Source organism: Acanthaster planci, linkage group LG20, assembly GCF_054643075.1.
Source record: "Acanthaster planci isolate LZ-2023a linkage group LG20, COTS_SCS, whole genome shotgun sequence".
Classification (NCBI taxonomy): domain Eukaryota; kingdom Metazoa; phylum Echinodermata; class Asteroidea; order Valvatida; family Acanthasteridae; genus Acanthaster; species Acanthaster planci.
In genome coordinates, this window is record NC_141796.1 from 2,675,430 (window position 1) to 2,701,409 (window position 25,980).

Sequence of the window (25,980 nt, forward strand, 5' to 3'; positions counted from 1 at the left end):
ACAAACAACTGTGTGTAACACATTAAACAAATATGGTATGTCAAAACGTACTTTGATATAAAATGGCCGGTTAGAACTGTCCTTAACGGAGAAAATGTTTATTATGCCAAGATGAAAAGTTTCCATCAGAGAGTTAACACCGATGCCACGAATTGTTCTCCAACATCAATCGGACAACACTGAATGTAAAGTGTTTTGATTAACCTTGGCGTAAAGGCAGAAGTTGGTAAATTTTTCATCATCCACAGAAATTCAAACAAACTTAATGATGGCATTCCTGAAACGTTAAAACAAGGAAATAAGTAGATCTATCAAAATAGTTGCATGCCTTTTACAAAAAGAGAACAACAAAAAAACAAAAAACAAATGTTCACCCTTTGAACAGGACTTGACCTTTAAGCCTAGTTTGTACATGTGACATTGGCATGGGCTAGTTGTAGGACATTTCTTTTTAATGCCGTTGTTCCGGTAACTGGTCACTCTTGCTTTCAACAATGTAGCTATGCGTATTGTGCAAATAGTTAATGTGTTGTCAAGAAACTCAGAACCACTTTTTCTCCAAAGAGAGACATATTCACGTTGGCACTCGAAATCTATTATCAATCTTTGTTTGTTATAGGCCTACCTTGCAAAAGTTCAGTCGTACATGATGTATGTGTTGTAACAATTAAAAGCCTCCCCCACATTAAGTGTGTTTCGAGTATACTAGAGAATACCTACCACAACAGTCACTGCATACGCAAATTTATCATGCGCCGATTATTATTCACTGAAAATATTCAATCACCCGTGTTGCACCCGACCTCCCACAACGCAATGCGGTCTTGCCGCCACGATCGTCTTTCTTTTCGAAAGCGACCCAACTCGTTGGAGCTAAAGTTGGGAAGACGGACTGGAGAGGACTGTTTTGGTAGGTATTCTGTAGTAGTTTCGACCAATACTTAATGTTAATGTGGGGGAAGATTCTACGTTCTACCTATGCAAACAGTCACTACATACGCAGAGTGCCACTGCCGGGGGGGGGCGGCTACGATATAAATGCGATAGCCATTAGCACAAGAAGTAAATGGTACCATATGTATGCATTGGATGTAATAAAGGCAAGCCTAAACAGAAAGAGATACCAATTCAGCATACTTCCCCGGCACCACAGTCTGTCTGCTTTGTTTACAGTATGCAAAGCAATCGTTGATACAAAATGTCTAGTGGATTAAAAAATGGAGTCTGGTTTTTGGTCAGAAAGCCAATGGATGGAATGAGGCACACGCCGTCAGGCTCCCAACGTAGATGTCCCTCAGTGACGGAGAGGGGTTGAAGTTCACCACCCCTTCTAGAGTTGACCTTGGTTAGAGAGAAAGCCAGTTTAACATTGACGCGTATCAGGGATACGCTACCTAGAGGTATGAAGGGGCCATCAGGGAGCATCCGTAGCACTTTGTTTAGGTCCCACGACATGACCAGACGCTTACTGCGCGGGTTTTCAATAAACATATACAAGGAAATGTTTAAGGGAAGTGTTGTCGGAAATTGTGGAACCGTCCCTGAAGCTGGAATATATGACAAGAAGAGCCCGTAGTTGTGGATCGTGGAGATTTGCATACTGGAATTGAAAACGTACATGAAAAAGTCAGCAATGATACCTAAAGGTGCATGTTCGTTGCTTCACGTAGCGAAATGTCATACTCTGCTGTCGTACATATTTCCGGTGGAAGAGCGTCGTCCCAGTGCGCCCATGACCGCCTTGTCGCTAGAAAGTCCCGTCCAAGCAGAGGGATAGTTGGACAAAGTCCTGCACGTTAAGTAAAGGTCTTCCGGTGTTGGATTGAGAATCCCCAACTTTGGTCGACGGAGGATGCCTGGTCTTGCTGGAAGGACGAACGGCTGGTGAACCAAAAGTCTGGTCAGCCTGGGAAACCACGGCAGACGCGGCTAGAAAAGAGCAATTAGCACAATCTTTGAGATGACGTTTTATAAGAGAGATGGGGTAAAGGCATTACGCCAGCAGGCCGGTACAATCGGTTGACAGGGCATCAGTGACATGGGTGAGGTGTCCCTGGGGCAAAACAGAAAGATTTTTGTCTACGTCTGATAAAGGGTCCATTCCGTCGGACAAACTTTGCCCCGGGAGAGGGCGTCCGTTATCGTGTTGCCGGGCCCAGTGATGTGGATGGCTTTCATGTTGATTGAGTGACTCATTGACCAGCAGAGGATCTCCCAAGTCAGAACGCACAGCCTAGGGGGAGCGTGTACCACCTTGATGAAAGATGTATGCTACCGCCGTGGAGTGGTCCATTTTTCCCCTTGATGTGCGCGAAAGGTATCGCAGAGCGTTGAAAATAGTATGCAGTTCCACGACATTGATGCAATTTTGCTGGCACTGGGTGTTCCAGTTCCCTGACGCTGCCTTGATATGGAGGATGGGAGGGCCCCATCTGAGAGATGACGCATCAGTCGATATAACTACTTCGGGTTTCGCTCGACGGAAGGGAGCCTGGAAAGGAAGTGGTCCTTTCTTAGCAACTAGAATAGGTATTGATGAACATCCTCGGAATTGTGGACTGGCAGGTTGATCGGTCCGTACGCGTCTTGGGCTGATAGCAAGAAAGTAGATGGATCTGGAGTGGTCTCATGTGGAGTTTGCAGCACGGTACGAGGTCCACAATACTGGCCATTAAGCCGAGAAAATCGAGCCAGGCAAGGGCGGGAGGAGACTACGATGAGCGGAAAAAGGGAAACGCAGTTTGGAAGATTTGCGTTTTGGAGCGATCTGTCGGTGCGATCATGCCCTTGCAGAGATGGAGTATTGCCCCCAGATAGGAAGCTGGGATGTATGTTGCTTAAAAGAACCGTGGCCGGTGTTTTCTCCGGGGGGGGGCAGCTGATGGCAAGGTGAGCATTTGAATCATGATCCACTGAAGTAGGCGGATGCGACCTTTGAATGAGATGAGGATGCCAATGGAATCAGCCTCGTTCTTATCGGAGGACCATACCGGATGTCCTGCAGTTCCACGGGGAGAGATATGCTCCGGCAAGGGAACGCCTGGATGGTGTGATTAAGGTTGGGAACATTGCATGTCCGGTGTCTTGGAAGCTCGCAGGGGAGGAAGGTTACCAAAGGTGTCAAACTGGATAGTTTAAAGTAATCTGAATCTTCCTCTTTGGCATGCAGCAATACTATGTCGAATTTCGCATTTATATTTAGTGATAAGTGGCTCTGAACACGCAAAAGTTTGTTTCCTCAACGTTAAATAACGTTGCAAATCATGTTGGTCCAGCAGATTTCAGTCACCCCAAAGACCCCTTCCCTGCACATGTTCATTGCCAGCACTGTAAATTATGAAAACAACCAAGGACCGGTGCACGGTCAACTTGCAGTAAAAAAAAAAACAAACAAACAAACAAAAAAAAAACAATCGCTTAGGCCCCCGAAAAGTATGTTATTCATTGTTAGCATCCGAATATGAAATTAGTGGATGTTGTGGTACGATTTGTCGATAATTCCGTGATCAATTCAGTCAATTGGCTTTTGTTTCATAATTCACTATCAGTAATTTATGGTTGTGAAAAACCGTTTCGAAAGAGGGAACTTAAGTTAAGATAACACGGACGTTATACCAGCCGCGTAGAGAAATCGTTGGTTAGTTGATATTTACCCTATTAAAAAGTATGGCAGACACAACAGGAGGGCATTATTTGAAGTAGTAAGTTTGGAGCAAAGGTAAACGATTTTGCCAAAACCGAATGGCACCTGCCCACTGTGTCCGCTATTGCTCTAAAAGGCTAATGACAGCTCGCTAACCACAACATGCATGACTAATGGCAAGTTCATACTTCAGGCGCATTCGAAAGTGAAGCAAATTTGACGTCACGACAACTTTTTTGGCGAAATATGGCTCGAGTTGAAATGTGTTCAACTGTTAAAAATTCGCAACGCTTACATCTGATTCGCGCGAAGTATGAACCGGCCTTTATGCGTGACTGGGACCGCCGTGGCCACGGTGATTGCATATAATTTCTACGGGCAACTCCAACCACGTACTGGCGCACATGCGAACGCTGCATTCTTGACTGGTTTATCTTGAATAAGTAGATTACCATCGGATGGAATTTTAGGCTATTCATGGTGAAAGACATATTCATGAGAGAATTCGATCGGACCTCCATCGTCACCGCAGACCATCGTCCCATAATCTGGCTCCGGTATGTGGATGACACATTTGTCATCTGGCAGCACCTGCAAGACAACCCCTGACACTTCTTGGATCACCACAACGGGCTTCACAGCAGCATCCAGTTCACCATTGAACAAGAAAGAAATGACAGCATTTCCTTTCTTGATGTTGAGCTGTCCAGATGTCAAGATCGCCTCCTCACCTGCAAGGTGTACCCCAAAATCAAGTCGCCTTTCAACCGAGCCCTTTTTCGCAGGGATTACAACATCTGCGACAAGGAACACCTCACCGAAGAACTGTACTACATCACCACGGCACCTCAACACAACATCTCCAGCAGATCAAGACCCAAGACCCCCTCCCGACCGAAGGATCTCCCATACCCAAAGCCAATTAAATAAGGTCCTTAGTTCTGTTACTCTCCCCTACCTAGGTTGTGCTTCCCACCAGCGTATATATCCAGCGTATCCTGAGCAGGCATGACATCAAGGTATTCCACACAGCCCCCTTCAAGATCCACGGCATACTAATCCCACAAAAACAGGCGAACCAGGGGTGCACAAGATCACCTGCTAATGCTGCAAAGTGTACATTGGCGAGACTGGTGGGGACCTCCTCACCAGACTCAAAGAAAACCAAGCCCATTACAGAAAAGGAGAGTATGAGAAGTCAGCGATAGTCAAGCATTCCCACTATGAAGGCCACCGCATCAACTGGGACGAAGCCCACCTCATCACCACCTTTGAGCACTGGAACCCAAGACGCACCCGAGAAGCCTTGGAGGTTCTTAAGCACTACACTGTTCCTTCTCCATTTTCTTAGTCAGTGACATCTGGCAACCCCTGCTCACTTTCCGATCCACGGACCCTGGGTCTCTTATAGCCCCGGCTACCTCACCCAACCCCAACCACTGCCCAACCGACACGCCTCACTGATCTGCTGGACCCGTCCCGAATACGTGCCAAACTGAATCCACCACTAGCATCCTCGTCACACCCCACTGCGTCCAGTCACTGTATGTAAACAGCTCCATCATCAGCATCTCTTCAGTCTCCTGGCGGTGGACTGAGCATGCAGTTCGAAACGGCAAGCATACTCCTAGTTCTTTTCAGAACCACACATACTCAAAAGGGATATATTCCTTTGCATGGTGCTACTGCAAACCTTTCCACTTACAGATTGCCATCGCAACACTAAGCCCTCATTACTATCACAAAGCCTCGAGGTCCAGCACGGTTATGACATCACAGGAAAAAGGTCCACACAATATTTGTATTCTCGGATTCTTTAAGTAAATAGTTATTTCCTTTGTGTATTTTCAAACTTAAATATTGGAAGCAGCCATTGTTTTCCGTGTGCTTTCATTTGCTGTTTGTTAAGTGAATGATCCCGTGGCCTGGCCTACTCTGCCCCTTACAATACCACTAGTTGATACAAACACGTTGTTATAAAACATTATAAATCTGTAACGTTGTAGGCATGTAACGTAAAAAATACTATAATGAAAAACAACGACGCTGCAGTAATTAGGCAACACACAATGGAATCTTTAGTCGATGTAACATTGTTACTAAGTTATGTGTATGCTGGCATATTGAAACAACTTTCATCCAATATTGGGATAGAACGTTCGCACAGTCTTGTGATATAACGTCAAAGCGTTGCATAGTTCAAACGTTGAGTGCTTGTGAAACTAAGTAGGTAGCATGACGGGACTACAACCTTTAGACAAGGTTGTGGTAAAATGTGATAAAACGTTTGTGCGGTGTTAAGATTGAACACTGTTTCAATGTTGTGTTAAGGGTAGGTGTCAAAGCTAGAGCACGTTCAGGCAGCGTTATAATAAAAAGTACATTCAGCGTTATGACACAGTGTCAGCGTGTGACGTTGTTGCAACGTTAAAGTCACGTTACTGTGCAATGCGGCAAAAATAGAACTTTCCGGCAACCGTTGCACTAACGTCGTGTGCTTGCTAGGTTATTATTCAGTTAATATCCAGAACATCTCGCTCTGCGTAGGTAGACGAAATAGTCCTCAAAAAGTCAAACATCATACGAAGGTGTTTTCCCCCTCGACCTCAAATTTGTGGTCTTTTGAGTTTTGTTAGAGGGAAAAGCTGTGGAAAATAATGCCGTTTTCGAGCTTGGCTTTAAACTCTTAATTTCTGTTTGGTTATACATATTGAAACATTTTGTCTTTTTTTTCAGGGACTTGTCTTCAAATTTGCTCAAAACTATTCCACGTGGTCTGCGGTATTTGAGAAGACTGCGTAATTTGTACATCCTTAGTAATAGCTTGTCGGTGCTCTCGATGGAGATGTTCGACGGGATGCAATCTTTGGAAGAATTGTAAGACACGTTAAGATTCACAACCCTTAAAATAATTATTGCTTTTTTGGTTTAACCAGTTAAAATAACCTCAAGCACAGTACACACCAATATTCTCTGCCCCCAATTACACCTGGATCCCCGACATACACGCCGCCTCGTCACCTACAACAACCCAATCATGAACCCGGCATCCTAACAATTTTGCCTGAGGTTGTTGCAAGTAAAACGTTGTCATTGATGTTTTGACCATCATGTCCAATATACATATTGCTCTCTAACAATCTTACCACAAAGTCTTGTCAGTGTTGCCATTTCAAATTTGCACAGGTATCCCGGCCAAGCAAATCATTTCGTTACCCCATATCCCTATCATGAACCCACCATATCAACCACTTCCATGAAAGCTGTAATAAACACAACAGAGCGTCAATCAGGTGTCAATTCTATCTGTTTGTTCTACAGGATCATCTCGGGCAATCCAATCACCAAACTGGATGACAGGGTTTTCTCTGACACTCAGCTTGTCAACCTGTAGGTATCTTGATACTACCATTGAAGGAAAACAAATTGACGTTACTGAAAGTAGTAAATGTGTTATACATTACAGCCTACACGCCGTCCACAACGCTGGGATTTTCTGCGCGCTGTTTCTGCTTTGAAACTCTGAAAGTGTTATGTTTCCTGTAAAAAAAATTACAAACTCAATAAATAACGACATTAACCCTGATCGAAGATGGACTTTCAGCAAATGTTGCCTCGTAGTTAACTGTTGTGTTTAAAACGATTTTTTAGTACAGAATGTTAGTTCCAGTAGCCACCACGGTAACATACTCTGTAAAATCTTCATCTTCCAAAAAGTTCCAAAGCTTGCTGACATTGTATATCGATGTTATTTAAGGGGTGATTCAATTCAGGGTGTATGAAGCCTGTAAATTGACCATTTAAGGCAAGTCCAAACCCTTGGTCCATTCATTCGATTCTTTAAAAACTAAATATGAAAAGGAATTTGTAAAATGTGTATAGAGATATGCATATATGGACATTGACTCATTTTCCAAAGTGAAAAAGAAATCCGGTACGACAGGGCCTCTCTCTTCCAAAAATATTAAAAAAAAAATTCTACCAGTGTCGCTTAGTGTACTCGTGCAACGACGAAATGTCCCAAAACCATTTAATGGTGGTATTTACATTAAACACAGGAGTTAAAACAGGAAACAAGGTGAAGTCAGTAGAACGAGTAGAATTTAGTACAATTTTTTAAAGAAATATACCTCAAGAAATAATCATCTGCATTCACGACAACTTCATAAGTCTAATAACATCTTAGTGACAAGACCTGAATCAAGCCTAGCAATGGAGGCCTCTTTGGTGGGAACTGCACTTCTCTGGTTCACAAACGACCACACATTACGGTATATCAATACTAAGAAAGCGAACTCTCCCCACGAACATGGCTTTTTCAACCGATGAGGGGAGGTTTCTGCTCAAGGCGGACAGGGAGGAAAATCTTTTCATTCTGGTTCTCACATACGTTTTGTAGACCATCGTGTCCAACGATTTAAGTTGCTGTGCAGTCTTGTCGGTGGGTCTAGGTATGACTGACTAACCCAATCCTTGAGTCGCAAACTCAGCGCTACCAGGGAAACTGAAATGTTGCCATATCGGAAAGGGTTTTGTTGGTCCTTCTTGCGTTGTATGGCCGTGTAATGCGGCTATTTTAGCTGTCGTCTAAATCCACGCAGGCTTTAGATGTTAGAGAATGCCATTTTGTTCGGTCATGAGAGCACTACTCCAGTTGTTTCGCTGGAATACTACTGCCATTCTTGAACCTGTCTTTGATGCGTTCCTTTAGGCGATCCCTGTTTCTACGTTCCCCTTGCAAGTACACCATAGACTAGTTACTGAAGCATGCAAGTACTTTCTATGCATGCGAGCTATGAGGCCGGTCCAATTAAGCTTGGCCGTGAGAAGCATGACCTTGATACTACACACTTGTGCTCAAACGTATATGAATACGTTTGGAAAATAATACCCTTTGGAAAATAACACACTTTTCTAAATTCTTCATTTCTAAAATCCATTTTGTTGGCACTTCCATCTTTCGTCTGTTTGTTGCAATTCCCAAATCCATAAGAGTATTGGCTCAACTTCATTTGCATAATAATAGGTATGGCTCGGGTTTCGTTTTTGCTCCTGTTCAAAAATATTCATACCCCAGGTTTACATAGTCCATTGTCCTTTCTTATTAGTCACTATTACAGCCTTTGTTCTTGATGACTAACTCAAGACGGTTCCTATAAGTGTCCACAAGCTTTCTGCATGTCTCCTGTGAGATGTTGGTCCACTTTTCCTTGGCGAAAGCCTCCAGCTGGGTCAGGTTGGATAGTCTTGTGGCCATTACTCCGGTCTCTGGCTCCCTATACAGAATTTATATTTGATTTACATATAGGTAGGATTGCCCTATACAGAACGTCTAGACTAAACGCCCTGTCTTACCACGTAATGCTCATAGGTGAACGCAGAAACCTGATGTTGAAGTGCTCAAGAAATCTGATGCGTTTCCTGAAGAAGAATCGCGAGAAAGACAACCTCGTACCCCTGGTATTGGTCTGAACTGAAGCGACGCGTGTGCGTCGGTTCGGGGTTCGAGGGCCCAGAGCCCACGTTGGTTGAGGTGCTATCCTCTGGTAAGGAAGACCAGTTTCAGAAACGGACATAAGCTTTGTTTTGATGATACGATCTCTTTAATTCGTCGAGAAAAATCCTAGCGCAGACAAATCCCAGCGAAGAAAAACCCAGGCACCTTGTCTTCAAAAGACTAGTGGAAGGTTACATGTACATGTGCTACCTAGCACTCTTTGAATACAAGGATGAGCCAACGCACGGCGGAAAACCTTCCACCGGACAAGGCTAAATCCAACAAAATAGGCAGAGCTTTGGCTGACTGGCGCTTGGACGCCCATGTCTTCCGACAGAGCGAGAAGGCGGAGCGTCTAAAGACGCTAATTGATATTTATGACCCCTACAGGTCGATAACTTGATGTTATTATTGTTTAACACCTGAGACTTAAGAAGGACCAACGTGTGGCTGACCTTGCAGATTCCTGCAGCTGTGTCCTTGTCAGTGGAGCGATCTAAATAGAAAATTCTTCCCAGGTAGTTAATTTGGTTGACTGTTTTCTGCAATGTGGCTTAAGTGCTTGTGGATTTCTGAAGCAGGTTTGTGTAGGACCTCTGTTTTGCTGAGACTGATTGTAAGTCCAAAGAGCAGGGAGGCTTAAATGAGTTTGTCAAAAATAGCCAGGTTGTTATCATCAGCAAACAACGCTTCAATGAAGAGTTACCGGAGTGTTTGGGCTCTATGATTCGGCTTTGGACGGTGGAAAAGAAGCTGCCCAGTCGGTACTACGAGTAAACGCCTTGCGCGAGGGGGGGGGGCATTATTCATGACACAGGTAAAGACGAAGTTGAACATAGCTGGTGCCAACATAGAACCTTATTGTATGCCATTGGATATGTTGAAGGATAATACCCGCCGTGCCATCATGGAAGAAGTGGTTTTTTGCATAATTGTTCGGGACAGCATAGCTTTGACAGTGCTTTCCTACAGGTCAACGAAGACAGCATGACAGTGAATGGGTTTTCAATGCATTTTTCATAGACTTGTCTCACTGAGAAAATTATACCAACAGTACCCACCTCGTCTAAAGCCGCACTGAGTTTCTGGCAATATTTGCTCCTATTATAGAATTGATATGACAGCTGAGGATAACTAGTGCAAGAGTTTTCGTAGTAACAATTAATGGAGAAAGTTGCTTCTGTAGTTGCCACTGTCTACTTGCTACCTTTGATTTTGGCGAGGTAGACAGTTAACGTGTCTGTAAAATCATGTTGCACAGGCACATTTTCCAAAATGCCAGGTAAGATGTCATGGAATGCATCAAAAGTCACCTGGCATGCTGCTTTGAAGAGCTCAGTGGTGAAAGCATCCATGTGGGATACTTTTCCAGAACTGGCACGATTGGTTGCTCTCTTCACCTCATCCACGACAGGTTGGATGTCAAAGACATCCTATATTTGTTTCTGGGGATATGGCTACAGGGCTGCTGAGTCAACGGTGGACGATATATTGAGAAGGATGGAGAACTGCTACTTCAAAGAATGCTACCTTCGTCTTTGAATAGGGGAGTAATATCATTAGCGGGGAGTGAAGTGGTGCTGGGCTTTTTGTAGGCAATGCTGAACACCCATTAATGTCTTGCATAATTGAAAGCTCTATTTGTGCGCGTTTCACCTCCAGAACCTGTCTTGGGGAGGTGGCTTTCTAGACCCAATGATTGTATTAGTTGACTTGGTCGCCATTTCCTCTAGTTTGTCCCAGTTAACAGTTGGGTCTAGAGTAAGTGGTCGCCAGCAACCAAGGCATCATCAAGGTGAGACTGGAACTTCAATCGGATATCCAGGCGAAGTAGTTTGGCCATGTCGAATATTGTTAAGTTTTGCGGTGCACTGGGACTATAAGGAGGCCGAGCACCCAATCTGATCAAGCAAAGATCTGTCCAACAACGACGCAGTCCAAGGGATGCCATTGCCTCCATGTGAGACAAATCCAAGTGGTCCTGCGTTTTCTCCGTTGGAAGGGGTGTGTTGGTGATAGCAACTCCATTCCCAGCATAAACAGACAGTAGAAACAGCCATTACTCTTTAATTTCCCCAAATAGTGAGGCCCACATTATATTAAAGCTCGTCTGGTCTTTCCCACTCTAGTGCTAAAATTAACAAGAACTATCAGCCTTTTATCCGTAGGATTAAACTTCCAAGGAAGGCAATATTCTTGCTAAACACCTCCCTGTCTTCAATGTAACTATTCAGGGTGGCAGCATAGGCGCTAAAAATGGTAATGTGACAAAATGACGCACTGAGAAAACGGAATTTCATTAGCTACTCATTTTCATCAGTGGGAAAGTCGGGAAGCTGTTTGAGAGGTTAGTGTAGATGACATATCCAACGCTATTTATCCTATCCCCTGCTTCTGCTTTGCCCTTCAATAAGAAATTGTGACCACCCTCGGGTTCAAATATTGATCCTTCATCGGAGAGCTGTGTTGCGCTTAAAAAAGCGATGTTGGCGAAATCCCTGGCTTGGTATCTGGCAACGAGTGTTATTTGCCTCTCCCCCTTTGCTGTGTTTTCCCAATTTAAGAGCACGCATACATTGCTTGTACGTAAGAGGAGTTAACTTCGCTTGACTGGGAAGCTTATTAGGTGCGAACTGCGGTCTGTAGTCTGCACACTAGTTGCTTGCAGGTGCAGGCAATTATGGGATATTTCTTTCTAGTCCCCTCCGTTACCAGACTGAGCAGCGCTGGCCCTGAAGAGGGACGCTCAGTCGCTTATACTTATCATGCCGCTATCCGCCTACGTACTGGTTTAAAACCATGAGTGCCAGTTGTAACCTCTGCCTCTCCCTTTCAGAGTGAGCGAAGGTATACACAACTCCTGTTTGTAATGGACATTTTATGTGGAGAAACTGTGCACGGAAGCAACATCGGCCTCTCTTGGCCGTGAAAGTTGAGGTCCAGTGGCATGACAAGTTGTTACGACTCTGGCCTCCGTTGATTGCATTGGATGACGAGGATTCTTTGCGTCTCCGCCCCTTTGCGCTCCACAGCGCTGTTGGGACTACCCAATTGGCGGTTGGACTTTAATTAGATCTCTTCCACCAGGTCCTTGAGAGTCAGCGTTCACATGCTGGAATAAATATTTATCTTGGTTGTCCAGACCCGATACATTGATAACATCGCATCCTAAAAGTACCAGGGTCTGTCCACACCCCTGTTGGCCTGTATACAACATTTTTGAGGGCCAAGCGCTACTTTCAGCCTGGGGTTGCAAGATGCCCGGTTACTGCGTGTTGCCACGACTCCTCATAGGATCGAGTCTTTATAGTTTGGAAGCTATGTACTGACAGGGAAGATTTCCACACAAGTCTCCCCTCTTCACTCCTGGCGGGATGTGCAATACATGTATTAGCCACGCCTACCCTATTGCACTAGACGCATCACACCCTACGACAAAGCAACCAACACACTTGGAAAAACGAATATAAAGTCCAAATTTGTGTTTCTGGGGGTGGCTTCAATTACATACCATTCTTTTCAAATAAATACATAGAACAGGCTGCCCCAAATGCTGGCCGCGCTAGGATCCCTGAAGCTCGGTGCATGACATTTTAGATTCGGGCTCGATAAGGTAAAGACTGATTTTTACCTTTGAAAGATTTTTAAACCAATAAGAGACTAATTACAGACGAAAGTTGACTATTCACTGTTTCTCCTTTTTTCAGGTACATTTACAACACCCACCTGAGGTCAATTGACGGCAGGCCCTTTGTAACAAGAAACAATTCCATAATATTTGTGTAAGTATCAAAGTAGGAGATTTACACACTATCATAAAAACTGAACTATCACGGTGAAATCAATCTAAAATAGGTGGATTCAATAAGAAGTGTTATTATGTGGAAGCATTTTGCGTGGTATTTGTTGGGTTTCAGTGGGAAATCACAAGAGTTATTTGCACTTAGCGTACTGTGGGATACGTACGCGTGGTACGTTGCTGAAGCTGACACATAAAGCCGGCAGTTTGCGAGGTGATATGTAGGAGTATAATAGCTATACAACATTTGCATTGCTGTACCTCAGGGTGTGGTGAATTAAAAAAAAAATAGTTCTGAATGGGGTAGAATGCTTGCCCAACCTAAAAATGGACTGAAAATGTCCTTACAAAGTGCTAAGTCGTGATGTATTTGCACTTCATTGCCTGACTTGTTACATGGTATATTTGTCTTTTCTTCTTTTTTTTAGTATTAAAACAGTCATATAAACAATTTATATCATTTATTTAGCACCCAATCCGACAACCCACTGCTACTTATAAGCGAGGTCTGTGCAGCGAAATACCCTGCCAGAGCTGTAACTGCTTGCAAATTTTCGTGACGCTGACCAGCCTCACTTATAAGTTTGCCTACTGTCTTGCATCATAAGATAATATATATGCATTCCAGTTCTTGCAGGCTATTTTGATGCACAAGCATCACTTATAAGTAGCGGTGGGTAGTCGGATCGGTTGAATTTAGTTAGATGTAAAACTTATTTAGTTTTGGCATCTAGGGCCTGATTTCCTAGTGACTGGTTTTTAAAAATGTGGTATTTTGGTTGGTTCTGTTGAGTCCACATGTTCCTTTTAAATATGTTAAACATTACCATATACATTCTGTTGATAAGCAAGCCCAGAGTCCAGCTAAGGTGGATTTGATACCTGAGATATTTTCTGGTCAGTAGCCTCCATTTATTATGGCGATTTAGCAGTACATTCAAGGCCGCACAACAACATGACATCTACAAGTACATGCAATGTACACATGCATTCTGTGTAAACTGAAAAGACAGTGCCGTCATTACACTAGTTGCACAGCTCATTATGGCCTTACCTTCAGAGAGAACCTGGTGTGCTACAAGCCATGATGTCTTGGGGATGTCCTTCAGAGTTTGAGGGAAATGTTCTTCCCAACAGATTGGACTCCTGCTGTAGAGTGACTGAGCTTGGGTGAAGTGAAACGTCCCCCAGAGGTCAACTTTTGTAATGAGTGAGATTTATACTGAGGTGGCAACTGAAGTTGTGACGACTTGGCAGTACGCTTTTCTGAAAACATCCAATTCTGATGCAGTTGCGAAGAACATTAGAAAGTGGTACGAACTGGGATTGAAAATCAGCCATATGTCTGGTGAGCCCAATCTTCAAAATCTTTGGGATATCTGTATAGCTTTCAATTTCTCCAGACAACTGTATCACAATCCTTTACAAAGATGGCTGCAAAGCATACTGCAGTTTTACCCATTTGAACTGTGATTGTCGTGAAAATAAGGTTCCAGAAAGAGAAGTTCGGTATTTGTTGCCACAGAGGAAAAATCGTATTCCTCAAACCTGCGCTCATGGTATCTCCAGCAGTTGAAAAGAACCATCGAAGCAAACAAAGAGGGAAGAAGAGAACAATCTCAAGACTGCAAAAATGGCTCACAAAACAACCACTGAAGGAACCGAGAGTATGCCACTTATTTCATATCAAACGGGCTTTTCACCCACACCAGGGAGTGAGATGATTGAGCCTGAGAGCAGTGATATTGAATTTGAGCCCCATCGTCATCTAAAAACACAACAAACAAACACAACTCCTCTGCTTAAGTTTGTGACCGATATGGACTCATTATTAGAGCTGTAGAAGCTGCTGCAACCGCAACACTTATTAATTTCCACTTTGTATCAAAAGATGACAATACAACAATAATTAATCACCACAAAACTGGCAACAGAAAAGAAATGTTTTCGAGGGCAAATACAGAAGGAAGAAAAGGCCAATTGGAGGGAGAACGTCAGTAGCATATACTTTGACGGAAAAAGAGATGCAACGCTTTACCCATCAAGTTTGGTGACAAAGTCTACCCAAGTTCAGTTATAGAAGACCATTATGTGATTATTGCAGAGCCTAATGGACATTTCTTGCAGCATTATACCCCAAAGTCAGGACATGTAATGCAATATTGCCAAGAGAATTTTCTAATTTCTTCTTTCAAATATTTACAGGACAAAATAATGGTTGCTGAAGGAGATGGCTGTAATGTCAATGTTGGATGGAAGTCAGGTGCTGTCTATCAGCTTGAAATGTTCCTAGGTAGACCATAACAGATATGCATGTTGCATGGCAGTGGACTACCATTCAGGGTCCTCTTTACTTTCTATGATGGTCGTACTACAGTACAGAAGACTTTCAGTGGAAAATTAGGAAAAAAAAAAACATCGGCGGAAGAGCTGTGCAAATAGGAGGTTGAAACGTGTAGAGAAATACCAGCTCCATACTTTCCTTTTCTTCCAGATGAAATAGTGGAAGACGTTAGTTGGGATCAACATATTCTGTATAGGATGTGTCAGGCATTCATCTCTGGGAACATGGAAGATGGCCTTTCACTCTTGGGGCCTGGCCCTTTGTCCCATTCACCATGACTGACCTTAGCTCGGAGAATTTGTGCCTTTATGTGCGAAACGAGCATCTCAACACTTTCTACGATGACTTGCTTTCATTGTGGTCAAGTTCCAAGCCCCAAGCTGGCTCACGATCGAACATCATTTACTTTGTACTGATGGGCTCAAGAACACGAACGCAATGCTTTCTATACTCATCCAGAGAACCTGCTGCTGTCTCTTTTGTCTGACAAGGAACCTGAGATTCGAGACAAGAGATGGCCATACTCCACGTCCTGGAAACTCGTTATGAAGTAGGGTCCTAGTTAACAAGTAGCACAACACGGGCCAGATGCAAGGAGAGGAGACCCTTGATGACATGGATATTGAGAGATACAGTGATGATGAAACAAGTGGAGATGTGATAGGGAATAATGAATTTTCACAAGATACATGTATTCGGTCCTTCAGAGTACCCATACTACGATTCCATGCAACCTTGTATGATCAAAGGATTGACTGGGACAAGGAAGCACTGACCGAACCACCATTGATAACAAACAAATCAAACGAAGAAGTTCAGCAAATAAAGTTCCAACCCCTTGTAATGCCATGATATCCCTGTCACACGCAGTCAGTAGAGCGGGCAGTCAAAGTTGTATCAGAGACCAGTCAGGCGGTGTGTGGAACGGATCAACGGGATGGATTCATCAGATAAAGATTCTCTTGAAGATTGCGAATGAAATTTTTAATCAAAACAGGACCTTGAGGCAGACTTGTGAAGGGAGTGTAATGCAGTGGCATCTGCTCCCATTGATATAAACTATGCTGTTCTCTTTGCGGATGGAAGCATATGTTCTGTGTGTCCGGGCAGCCAGGAAATAATTAATGTTTCATTGGTTGTTGTAAGTGGTGAAACTGGTTTAAAGTATTTTTTTAATTACTTTTTTTAATTACTTAATTAATTAATTCAAAATACATATGAAACCAGTGAAAACTAAAAAAAAAATATATAAAATAAAGTTGAGTTAAAAATCTAGAGAAAACAATACGAGTTGGTTTACCATTATTCAGCACTTTTTAAGAGACATATCAATCCATTTATTTTAGGTTGGGCAAAGTGTTTTTTTAATTTTTGTTCGATATTGTAGGTTTTAATAAATATTGCAAAAACATCATACCACCCTATTCAGAACTAAAAATTAAACCATTTTTTTTTAAAGCCATTACACTTTACTGTACAATATACACTAATTGAAAAGTTTACCTACACGAGTATCGTTGAAGATCTCATGAAATGACAAAAACCTGCAATATCGACATTTTCCAATCTGGAGATTGTTGCTATTTGGGTTCACTTGAGTCAAGAAATGGAATGGCAAAGTATTACAGTCAAATGTTTTTAATCATTTTAAACACATTTGACCAAAAAAAGTTGCTTTCTAGGATTTTTTGGTCTCGCCAAGTGACAAAAAACTTCCTCAGTACCCGGGCAAAAAGAGAGACCGAACAAAGCTCTGGTCCCGTCAAGTTGCCATGTGCATGCGTGCTAACAATATTGAACCTGAAAACCTGGGGGGTGTTGAATATAACAAAATGTAATATTTTTTCTTGCACGTATAATCTCATGAAGTGACACAAACTATGTGCAATGTAAATTTTGCAAAATAATATCGTAAGAACTCCAGGTTTCACAATCACAAATGTAAACAACGAATGTTGTTAATGACTTACTGTTTTAATTAAAACAACAAATCTACAGATTGGTGTGGATGAGCATTTTCAAAACTACCTTACTTTTCATGACCTTGCAAAAAGAAATCTCCAATTCGTAAAACAAAAAATGGTCGAAAATGTACGACAAAAAGGGTCATTTTGTGAAACACGTTTTTTTTTTGGTTGTCTGTTTTCCTCTATAGGGAGGCTTTGTCACTTCGTGCGATCATCAACGATATTGCTAAATAGATTGTATATTTTAGCTCTTCTCTAATAGGTAACATGCTTTTAGTACACTAGAGGAAACAGCCTTTTGCCAAAGCTTTAGGGCAAACTGCGAAACACAAATGGATGTGTGTTTTAGCATTAAAGGTTGGAACGTACAAATTTTATGTCACGATTTTTAGCACTTACCAAATAAAACAGCAACTTCTAGGCACATAGTGGAGGATTTATTCATAACTTGTGCTTATAACGTTTTACATTTGCTCTATCGGGAAAAAAAAATGTTTCCCAAATTTGTTGTCGGCGTTTCACTCGTGAACATAACGTTTTAAAATAAAACGTCCAATTTCCAACCCTTCAATTTATATTTCACGGTATATTTGCTTTGGGGGGTTCTGTATTCAACAATCTGAACATAATTGGTGGAATATGCGCACAGAAGGCACCTGCATCCCTGGCCTTTTAGTCATGTGTCGCTAAGACTGTTTCTGCCTGGGGGAGTTCCAGAGATCAAAATTCTTATTGGGTAGCTTGTCTGATTTTTTTTAATAGGTGATTTCCATCCCCTTTCACTTCTAATTGTTCAGTTTGTTTGCGTTTATCCCTCATTCTTCTCGTGTTTTTATTTTTCAACTTCTTCCAAGGGTAAGAACAAGCTCCTTTTTCATCTCCCCTCGCGACGCCTTTGTTTTAGGTAACTCTGCAAGGGTTCTTATTACGAAGGAACCAGGGGTTGTGAATTAAAATCGTCGTTACCACAGATGCTGCCAGGCGTGATCTTCAAAAGGGTAGGCTCTGGAGATCAGCTACAGTAATGCACTTTTGAGCCCATAACGAGTAATTGTTTATTCATTATTTCAGGGCAATGTATGGAAACAGCATCGAAAGCATCTCGGATTCTGTTTGGCAAGATATGGGAATGAATTGCAGAGTGTGAGTATGATATCCAATAAGCCTTTTGTGAATTAAATTTGAATAAAATCTGGTAAACTGGGTTCTTTGAATTCACATGAACATGAGTTGAATTCTTCACACTTAAGTCACTGTTGCTATATCTCGTGATTCGGGGCAAGCTATTCTTAGTCATAATCAGAGACACCTTGCACTAATACACTGTTTTTAAATTAATGGATATTTAGGGCATAAATTAACATTCCTGAGATGGTGGTCACTATGCAAAAGCTTGCCCCAGATGACAAGGAAAAGCCTTTAAATGACAAACAAATCGTGCAGGCCCTACATTTCACTCATCTAAGTTAAAGAACAACGAATAAGGTAAATTATTAACAGAAGGGGGCACAGTTCCGTAAAGGTTGAGCAATTAGCTGATTAAAAAACTGTCTCTTTAATGGTAAGAGTTTCTGTTTAAGAAGCACAAACTACATGGCAGTAGTGTCTGAGCTTGAAATCAGTTTTCCAACCAACCAACCAACCAACCAACCAACCAACCAACCAACCAACCAACCAACCAACCAACCAACCAACCAACAAAAACTGAATCTTTTGGCTATCTGATTTTCTGCCAGGGCTGAAATATTGTTGGCGTGGCCGAAAATGTCATAGATGTATGTTATAGCCGGAATAATGACCCATGATTCGTTGTCTTTCGATCACAGACCATTTACACACGAAATGTGGACCTAATATAAACCGATTGTGATCGAAAGAAGGGTTTCAGTTTTGCTGTGAAAACACGTGTGAAAACATGGGAACATATTATAAATTCACCTTAAATCAGGTGATGACGTCATTATGACGCCATGTTTCGGTAGACACCTTTGCTATAAATTACTTGAGTAACCTTTTAAAGTCAAATGACTCTGTTAATTCCCAAGGAGGTTTCGAGAAAGAGGACTGGAAGTTTCAGTCACTCTGTGTGGCTCTTGAAAAAAACGAGTGCAAAACATAGGGGAAAATAAACATCATGACGTCGTGTTTCGCAAAAGACCTCTGCTATAAATAACTTAAGAATGTAAAGTTTCAAAGTCATATTACTTTGCTTAATGCTCAAAGCGGTGAAGCTAGTCCGTCAGAGAAAGATGAGTAAGAACAACACGTGTCACATGGTCAAACGGAATCTCAAAAAACGTTGCAAACAATCCGTAAGTGACCGAGGTCGTACGTGTTTTTTCACTAGAACGGCTTGTAGTGCAGATTATCCGTGTGTCGATCAAGGGTCACAAAATTCTGGTGAAGTTGATTTGATGAGAGGCAAAAATATATGGTTGTACTTAATGTCTGGTCAAATATTACCCGTGAAGAATCTCCTTCCTTTGAACCACCATTTAACCCCTTATCCGCTCAAGCAAGAATGAAAACTTCACCAAGAAGTACGGTCTTCATGTTATGCTTGATCCCACAGATTCGTAGGCCCTACTTTACGAAGAGCTCCTCACACAAGATCCGACCTCGAAATGTAAGACGCATAACAGAGAAAAGAAATTCCGTGGCTTGCCATTCATTCTCTTCATAGAAATGGATTACACTGCAGCCAATGTTTGCTGACTTGACTTTATAGTTTTCATTGTTCTGAACAGTGCACGAAAACATTCTTACGTCTTAATACTCTTCGTTAATTTTCCTATCTATAGATATTTTCACATGCCCATCTATCATGTTTATTTCTTTAATTTTATTCTGCTTGCTTGCAACTTACTTAAAGTTTTTCATTCCACGACAGTGGCTTCGCTGGAAGTGGATTCGTCCAGTCAGTCACCGTTTCAAAAGCTACAAGCAAAGCCTTAGGATATTCTGGATTTAGCTGTTCAAAATTGACCCATTTCAAGAGGAATTGCACACCATGTCTCCAAGGTACCTACGGTGGCCCTTTTAGGACATGCAGGGCCTGTTCACCTGGTAAGGTTTTCGCGTCAACTAAAAGAGTTGCTACAGTGACACTAACAGACGCATTTTTAAGTAAAACTCTTTTTATCTTGTGTGGGAGGGGCTTCAGAATAAGGATCAATTGTTTGTGAAAATTTTGGCGTACAAGAACTTCGAAACACCGAAACATTTATTCTCATTGATTCAACATTTATCTAATACTAAAATATGTTTAAACGTCTGAACTGCTACAATCTTTCATATCTTGCAGGAGGTTTTTTTCAAAATCGGACTGGACAATTCATAAAAACAGAAGTTGGCATGAACTGCCTTTCATGCAACAACGGCACTTACGTTACACCGGAGACTCACCCTGGAAGAAATATCGGCGATTGTGTGGTTTGTCCATCAGGCACGGATAAAAGTCGCCACGCTGGATTTCGCGCGTGCCCTTGTGTATCCAATTACTACCGCCGAGACCGGTTTGGTGAATGCTTCCCTTGCCCCTTGGAAGGTGTCAACTGCTCAGGAGAATACCAACACCTCCTTCCTGGATTCTGGTGGACTTGGGATTGGAATTCAACAGATAATTTCCAATCCTACAACAACTTTGTGAAGAATATTCTCATGGAGAACGACTACTACAACAGATTTACTCGCAAGTTCCACGGAGTTCTTCCTAAAGCTCACCCATGCCCGAGGAACAAATCGTGTCTAAATCTAGGTGTAGGAATAAATGCGACCTGCCAACATGGTTATGAAGATTTCTTGTGTTCTCAGTGCATAACAGGTTACTATTCTTGGCTTGGACAATGTTTTAAATGCCCGAGGTGGTGGGTGTTTCTTCTTGAAGTCCTTGCGTCAATTATTGTCATTATTGTAGTGGTCCTCGTTGTTGCGTGGGACCTTCGGAGGCATCGCCAAAGAGGCCGCTCCGTGGTCAGTGTGCTATTCTCACGATTTAAAATTTTGCTTGGCTTCTATCAGATCCTAGGCGAGATCTTCGACGCACTTCATGACCTTCCCTGGCCAAGGTCGCTTATAAAGTTTGGTTCATTCTGCAAAGTGTTGGAGGTGAACATCATGCAGCTGATCGTGAGTCCTCGCTGTTACTTCCCAAACTTCACCTACCCAACAATTTACTTAGAGTTTATAGCTGGTCTGAGCTTTTCAGTTCTCGTCATTATGTTGGCGTTGAGTGCTTACAACCTTAAACGATTTTATTTACACCTTAAGGAAACACCACGTGATGTTTGCAACGATGTGCTGACTAAAATGAAACAAAATTGCTACTTGGCTGTTGTAATTCTGCTCTTTATTACGTACCCAAGCCTGTCAAGTGCCATCCTGGCCCTTCTGCCATCTGGATGTGATGAATTCTACCTGGATGAAGCTGAAAAAGTCAAAGTTCTTCTTCTTCGATCAAACTACTCCATTGACTGTGAGACAGATCAACATTTAATGTATAACTACGCCGCCGAGGCCTCCTTGTGCTACATTGTTGGTTTTCCGTCAGTGTTACTGATTACGCTGTGGATGAGTCGTCGGCGGAGAATGAAGAATGAGAGTGATCCTTCTTACATGTTAGGGTCAATAAATTACCTAGATCAAATGTCACTGTTCGTTGCAGATAACACGGCTGATCAGGATGCTGGGGCTCAAGTTAATGAGATCCCACCCGACGATTTTTCCGGTATGGGTTCTCCAGATGACACACACAGTTTGAATGATGCTGCAACAAGCAACAATCAACCCTTGCTCATTCCATCGATTACCTCTCCAGCTGGAAGCATTACTTGGGAAACATTCCTGTGTGAAAATTACAAAGAAAAGTTCTGGTATTGGGAAATCGTAGAGCTTGCGCGCAAAATCTTCCAAGTCCTCTTCGTTCTATTGTTCGGTGCCGAGGATCACTTCACCCTCTTCGCGACCATTGTTCTCTCTGTTGGCTTTCTCGTCATCCATGCCTATGTGAAACCAATGAAGCATGCTGCTGAACATCGCCTGCAGATGTGCTCCCTGGCAAGCATCTGTCTGAATCTGTTGACAGCTTCACTGTTGTTGTTGCCTAATGAGGGAGCTTTCACCAGCGAAACGAGGAAGGAGGTTTTAGCGGTATTTCTGGTTCTGCTCAATCTCACCCTCGTTGCTTTTGTGGCAGGTAGGTTGCAGGGTTTTTGTCAACAGACAGCATCTTACGTTATTGAAAGGACCGACTTTCAAACTAAGAGCTTGTTGCCCCTTCAAAAATTTAACACAGCGACAAACTGTATCCTCAACGGAAACATTTTAAAACCCTAATAAGGTTACACCCGACCAACTTTGAGTAACCATACTAAAAAAAAATGGACAGAAAATGTGCCTGCACAAGCGCACGGACACGGGTGAAGGCAGACCTGTTTTTAGAAAGCTCTTGGAAGTTCCTGGACAATCACTGAGTATAAAGTATTGATAAGTATGTACGTTGGGTAAGGGCAGAAAAACGGAAATTTAATGACATTTCCCTTACGCAGTGTACATCTTGAAAAAAATGCATTCACAACTTCTACCAAGAAGACGATATATGTCACAAAATTATGTCGAAGATGTATTGACATAACTCCATTAGTAGTCCACAAACACCTACATATGGCTTAGTGAGGTGTAAACTGCACTGTTTGGTGTCAAAGGCTCACCTTCGAATTGACAAAAACAACATCTTAGATACTTAGCTTCTTTATCTTTCTAAGGTCGTAGGTAAGGAAACAAACCCGATTTCTTTATTACTGGGAGACAACATACGAAACTGTGCATGTTTTACACGGCAGCCATTTTAAAGTAAAGTTAATCCCGAAGAGGAGCCGCAAACTATGAGAGCATCGAATCTTTTACCTGTTGAATTTGCAAAAGGAATTCAATGCCATTTTTGGGCAGAAGCCGTAGGCATAATAGTCCCGGACGGAAGACCGATTAGCTTGTTTAAATTGAACTATGGGAGCGGACACCTTACCGACGCTTTATGTTGCAGCAAAGTCAGCAAGTTTGCACACCTTCAAACGCAATGGAAGCCGTCAAAACTGTTGTTTTAAGAAATCACAATTAATGATTTTTACCCCATTATAATATACACTCAGCGACGTTTATGGGGTACTTTTGTAATGAGGGCACTGGAGAAAGCCATATTACTTTTTAAAGATGTACTCTTTGCAATTGAAAATATTATGACTTTTAAAGTGTTTCTCGTGTCGTATTTACAGGGAGCGCGATTTGGACATTTTTAAAGATGATTTTTAAGACTGCGTGTTGCCGTCGTGCTGTCTTGTCCACCACTCACGTCTACCGCCAGCTCCGGCCACCCCGACAGTACTCCACACAGAGACGCTGTCCCGGTCTTGATACCAACGGCGAGACGCAAGCTTTGTTAAGCGATTGAATGGAAGCCCTGATCATTCGTGAACGAAAGGACGGCGTGATTGGCTTGGTGAACGGAGCGGAACTGGCAAACAGGTTTTGCTCCTGTGCCACTATTGTTAGAGAGTACTTTGGTTTAATCTCAGTAACTTTTAGTTGAATTTATATACATATGTATTTGTTTTGTTTTTGCTTGTTTTGTTGCTTTTTTGGGGGGGAATGGGGTTCTCTTTAGTCTAGTTTGGAAAACTTCAAAAATTGTTGGATGTGTTTTTACGGTTATCCAATCTCTCACTTGCACGCTGTCACACACACAAACAAATTCTGTTGCATAGGTGATTACGAAATTTCTACCTTCAATCATCCCGCAAAAGACGTGTGTTTAGTAGTGTATGGGTTTTAACTGCAGTGTTATCTAATTGTGCAGTGCTTGTAACTATTATGTACACTTAGTAATAGTTATGTTATGTTTATGGTACCATGCACCGGGGGTTGCTACAGAGTCTGGGTTTGGTCACGTTTTGCACGCGCAGTTTAATTAGATTAACTAGCTTGCGTAAAGGGGTACCGATATTTTGCTGCAGTTTGCATTTTTTGAGCGGGTGGCAGATTCCTCTCGAAAGAACTCTGTGTCCTAGACCTGATATTTGATAAATATTTCAAGTATATAATAAAGGTTGCCACTGAGTCTCCAAAACATTTGCAAGTGATGATGTTTAACCTTTTATGGGCAGGTTCGCACTTGGCACTCCTGCCTTTAATCAAGTACAAGTTTTCACTTTGATGATATTAATCACATAGTAGAGGGCCACAAGTTGTGTTTAAGGTCATGTTAACATTGTATTGCTAAGATATAACACAAAGACATTAATATCGTTTAATACACACATTTAATGTAACCTTTAATGAAAAAAAAGAAATGTGTGTTTTGCGGTTAAATTGTTATATGCAAAATACATTGACAGTCGAATGAGATGATTACTATAATCTATTAGGTTTAAGCTAAAGGTACGTGTATAGTTGAAGAGAACATACATGTGAATAGAGAACACCTCTGCACTGTTTATCGTCCAAGGGAAATCTAAAGACGAGGTTGAACTTGGTGCTGTATATGATACAGATTAAGAGTTACTAGATGTGGTTGCTTGCCACCTTTTGAACAAAGAACGTTCGGATTCATTGCCGACTGTGTTGTGATTCAAAATGCTTTGTTTCATTTTGTATTTGAAGATTCGTATTATTGAGCTCGTTTACTGCTTGTTACCGTTAGTGTTTTTGGTGAGTTTTTCTTATACCATTTTTGTTGTCGGCCAAAAATTTACATGCTGTGCATACAACAAAATTTGTGGTGGGAATTATATGCCTGCTGAGAAAATTTGCAGGAGTAAAGACTGAGCGGCAGGATTTTTGTCCTGTTAACCAGAGCCAAAGCTGGATCCAGAACAATATTTTCGGAGGCGGGATAAAATTGGGGGGGGGGTTCCAAACTGTGCAATTTAGTTTTACTCTCCTGGATTTTCTATCGAAGGAGGCAATATTTGGCGGCATCTCTTCTCGTTTAAAGCGAGAAACAGAAATGAAACAATCACTAAAAACCTTTTCTCTTCATGTTTCATGTTTAAAATTCTCCTTTTGGGGCCTGGCACCCTTGCTCCACCCTCATTTTTCTGAAGTTAGAGGTTGATGTTGTCACACGTTTTAGTCGCTTAGGCAAGTAAAGAAAGAAAGTCGGGACTGTGGAGACGATTAGACAGAGTGCCTAAACCCGCAGTTCAGATTGTGGTCACCAGCGCCTTATCCGGTACGATTTTGAAGAGAGAGTAAACGTAGACGCCTTTTATTCCACTACGAGTAGCCGAAATTAATGCTAGCTATTTGTTTAGACTGTAAATTCACAGGACTTACAAACAAATTTCCTTGACTGTTTCTAATGTATTGATTTAATGCAATATATACAGTACAACTGAATGCTGTGTTGACTCCCGTCACTTAATTCTTTGATGAACCTGCAAACACCTTAACATCGTATTTTGTTTACTAAACCTCCCCTTCTCCCCGAACTCAATTACCTGCATTTGAGTTTTTTTAATAGAGCGATTTGAAACTTACTTTACGATCCTCTTGTTATACTGATCGCCACACCGGTCAATGAATTGGGACTGGGATCTTATTCATTTGTTATCATGCATAACGTAAACAACGACGGTCATGTTGGGAGTTAATCAGGGGTGGAGCATACTTGGCAAGCAAAACCTCTCATTGGCACGACACTGCGAGAGGACAGGCGGCAGAACAAGGGGGCGTTCA

The 25,980-nt window shown here is 42.1% G+C and overlaps 1 protein-coding gene across 1 annotated transcript in view; it reads left to right on the forward strand.

Annotated features, from left to right (window-relative positions):
• The window catches only part of LOC110975569 (uncharacterized), a 37,094-nt gene extending 11,448 nt beyond the window's left edge, over positions 1–25,646 (forward strand). Inside the window, exons 11-18 of the mRNA XM_022228152.2 lie at positions 6,380–6,520; positions 6,965–7,033; positions 12,848–12,922; positions 18,322–18,393; positions 19,823–19,876; positions 20,141–20,316; positions 20,555–22,444; positions 23,520–25,646. Of these exons, the coding sequence (XP_022083844.2) occupies positions 6,380–6,520; positions 6,965–7,033; positions 12,848–12,922; positions 18,322–18,393; positions 19,823–19,876; positions 20,141–20,316; positions 20,555–22,444; positions 23,520–23,695 (2,653 nt within the window). The 3' untranslated portion in view covers positions 23,696–25,646. The remainder of the gene's footprint in view (positions 1–6,379; positions 6,521–6,964; positions 7,034–12,847; positions 12,923–18,321; positions 18,394–19,822; positions 19,877–20,140; positions 20,317–20,554; positions 22,445–23,519) is intronic.
• Positions 25,647–25,980: the final 334 nt, after the last annotated feature.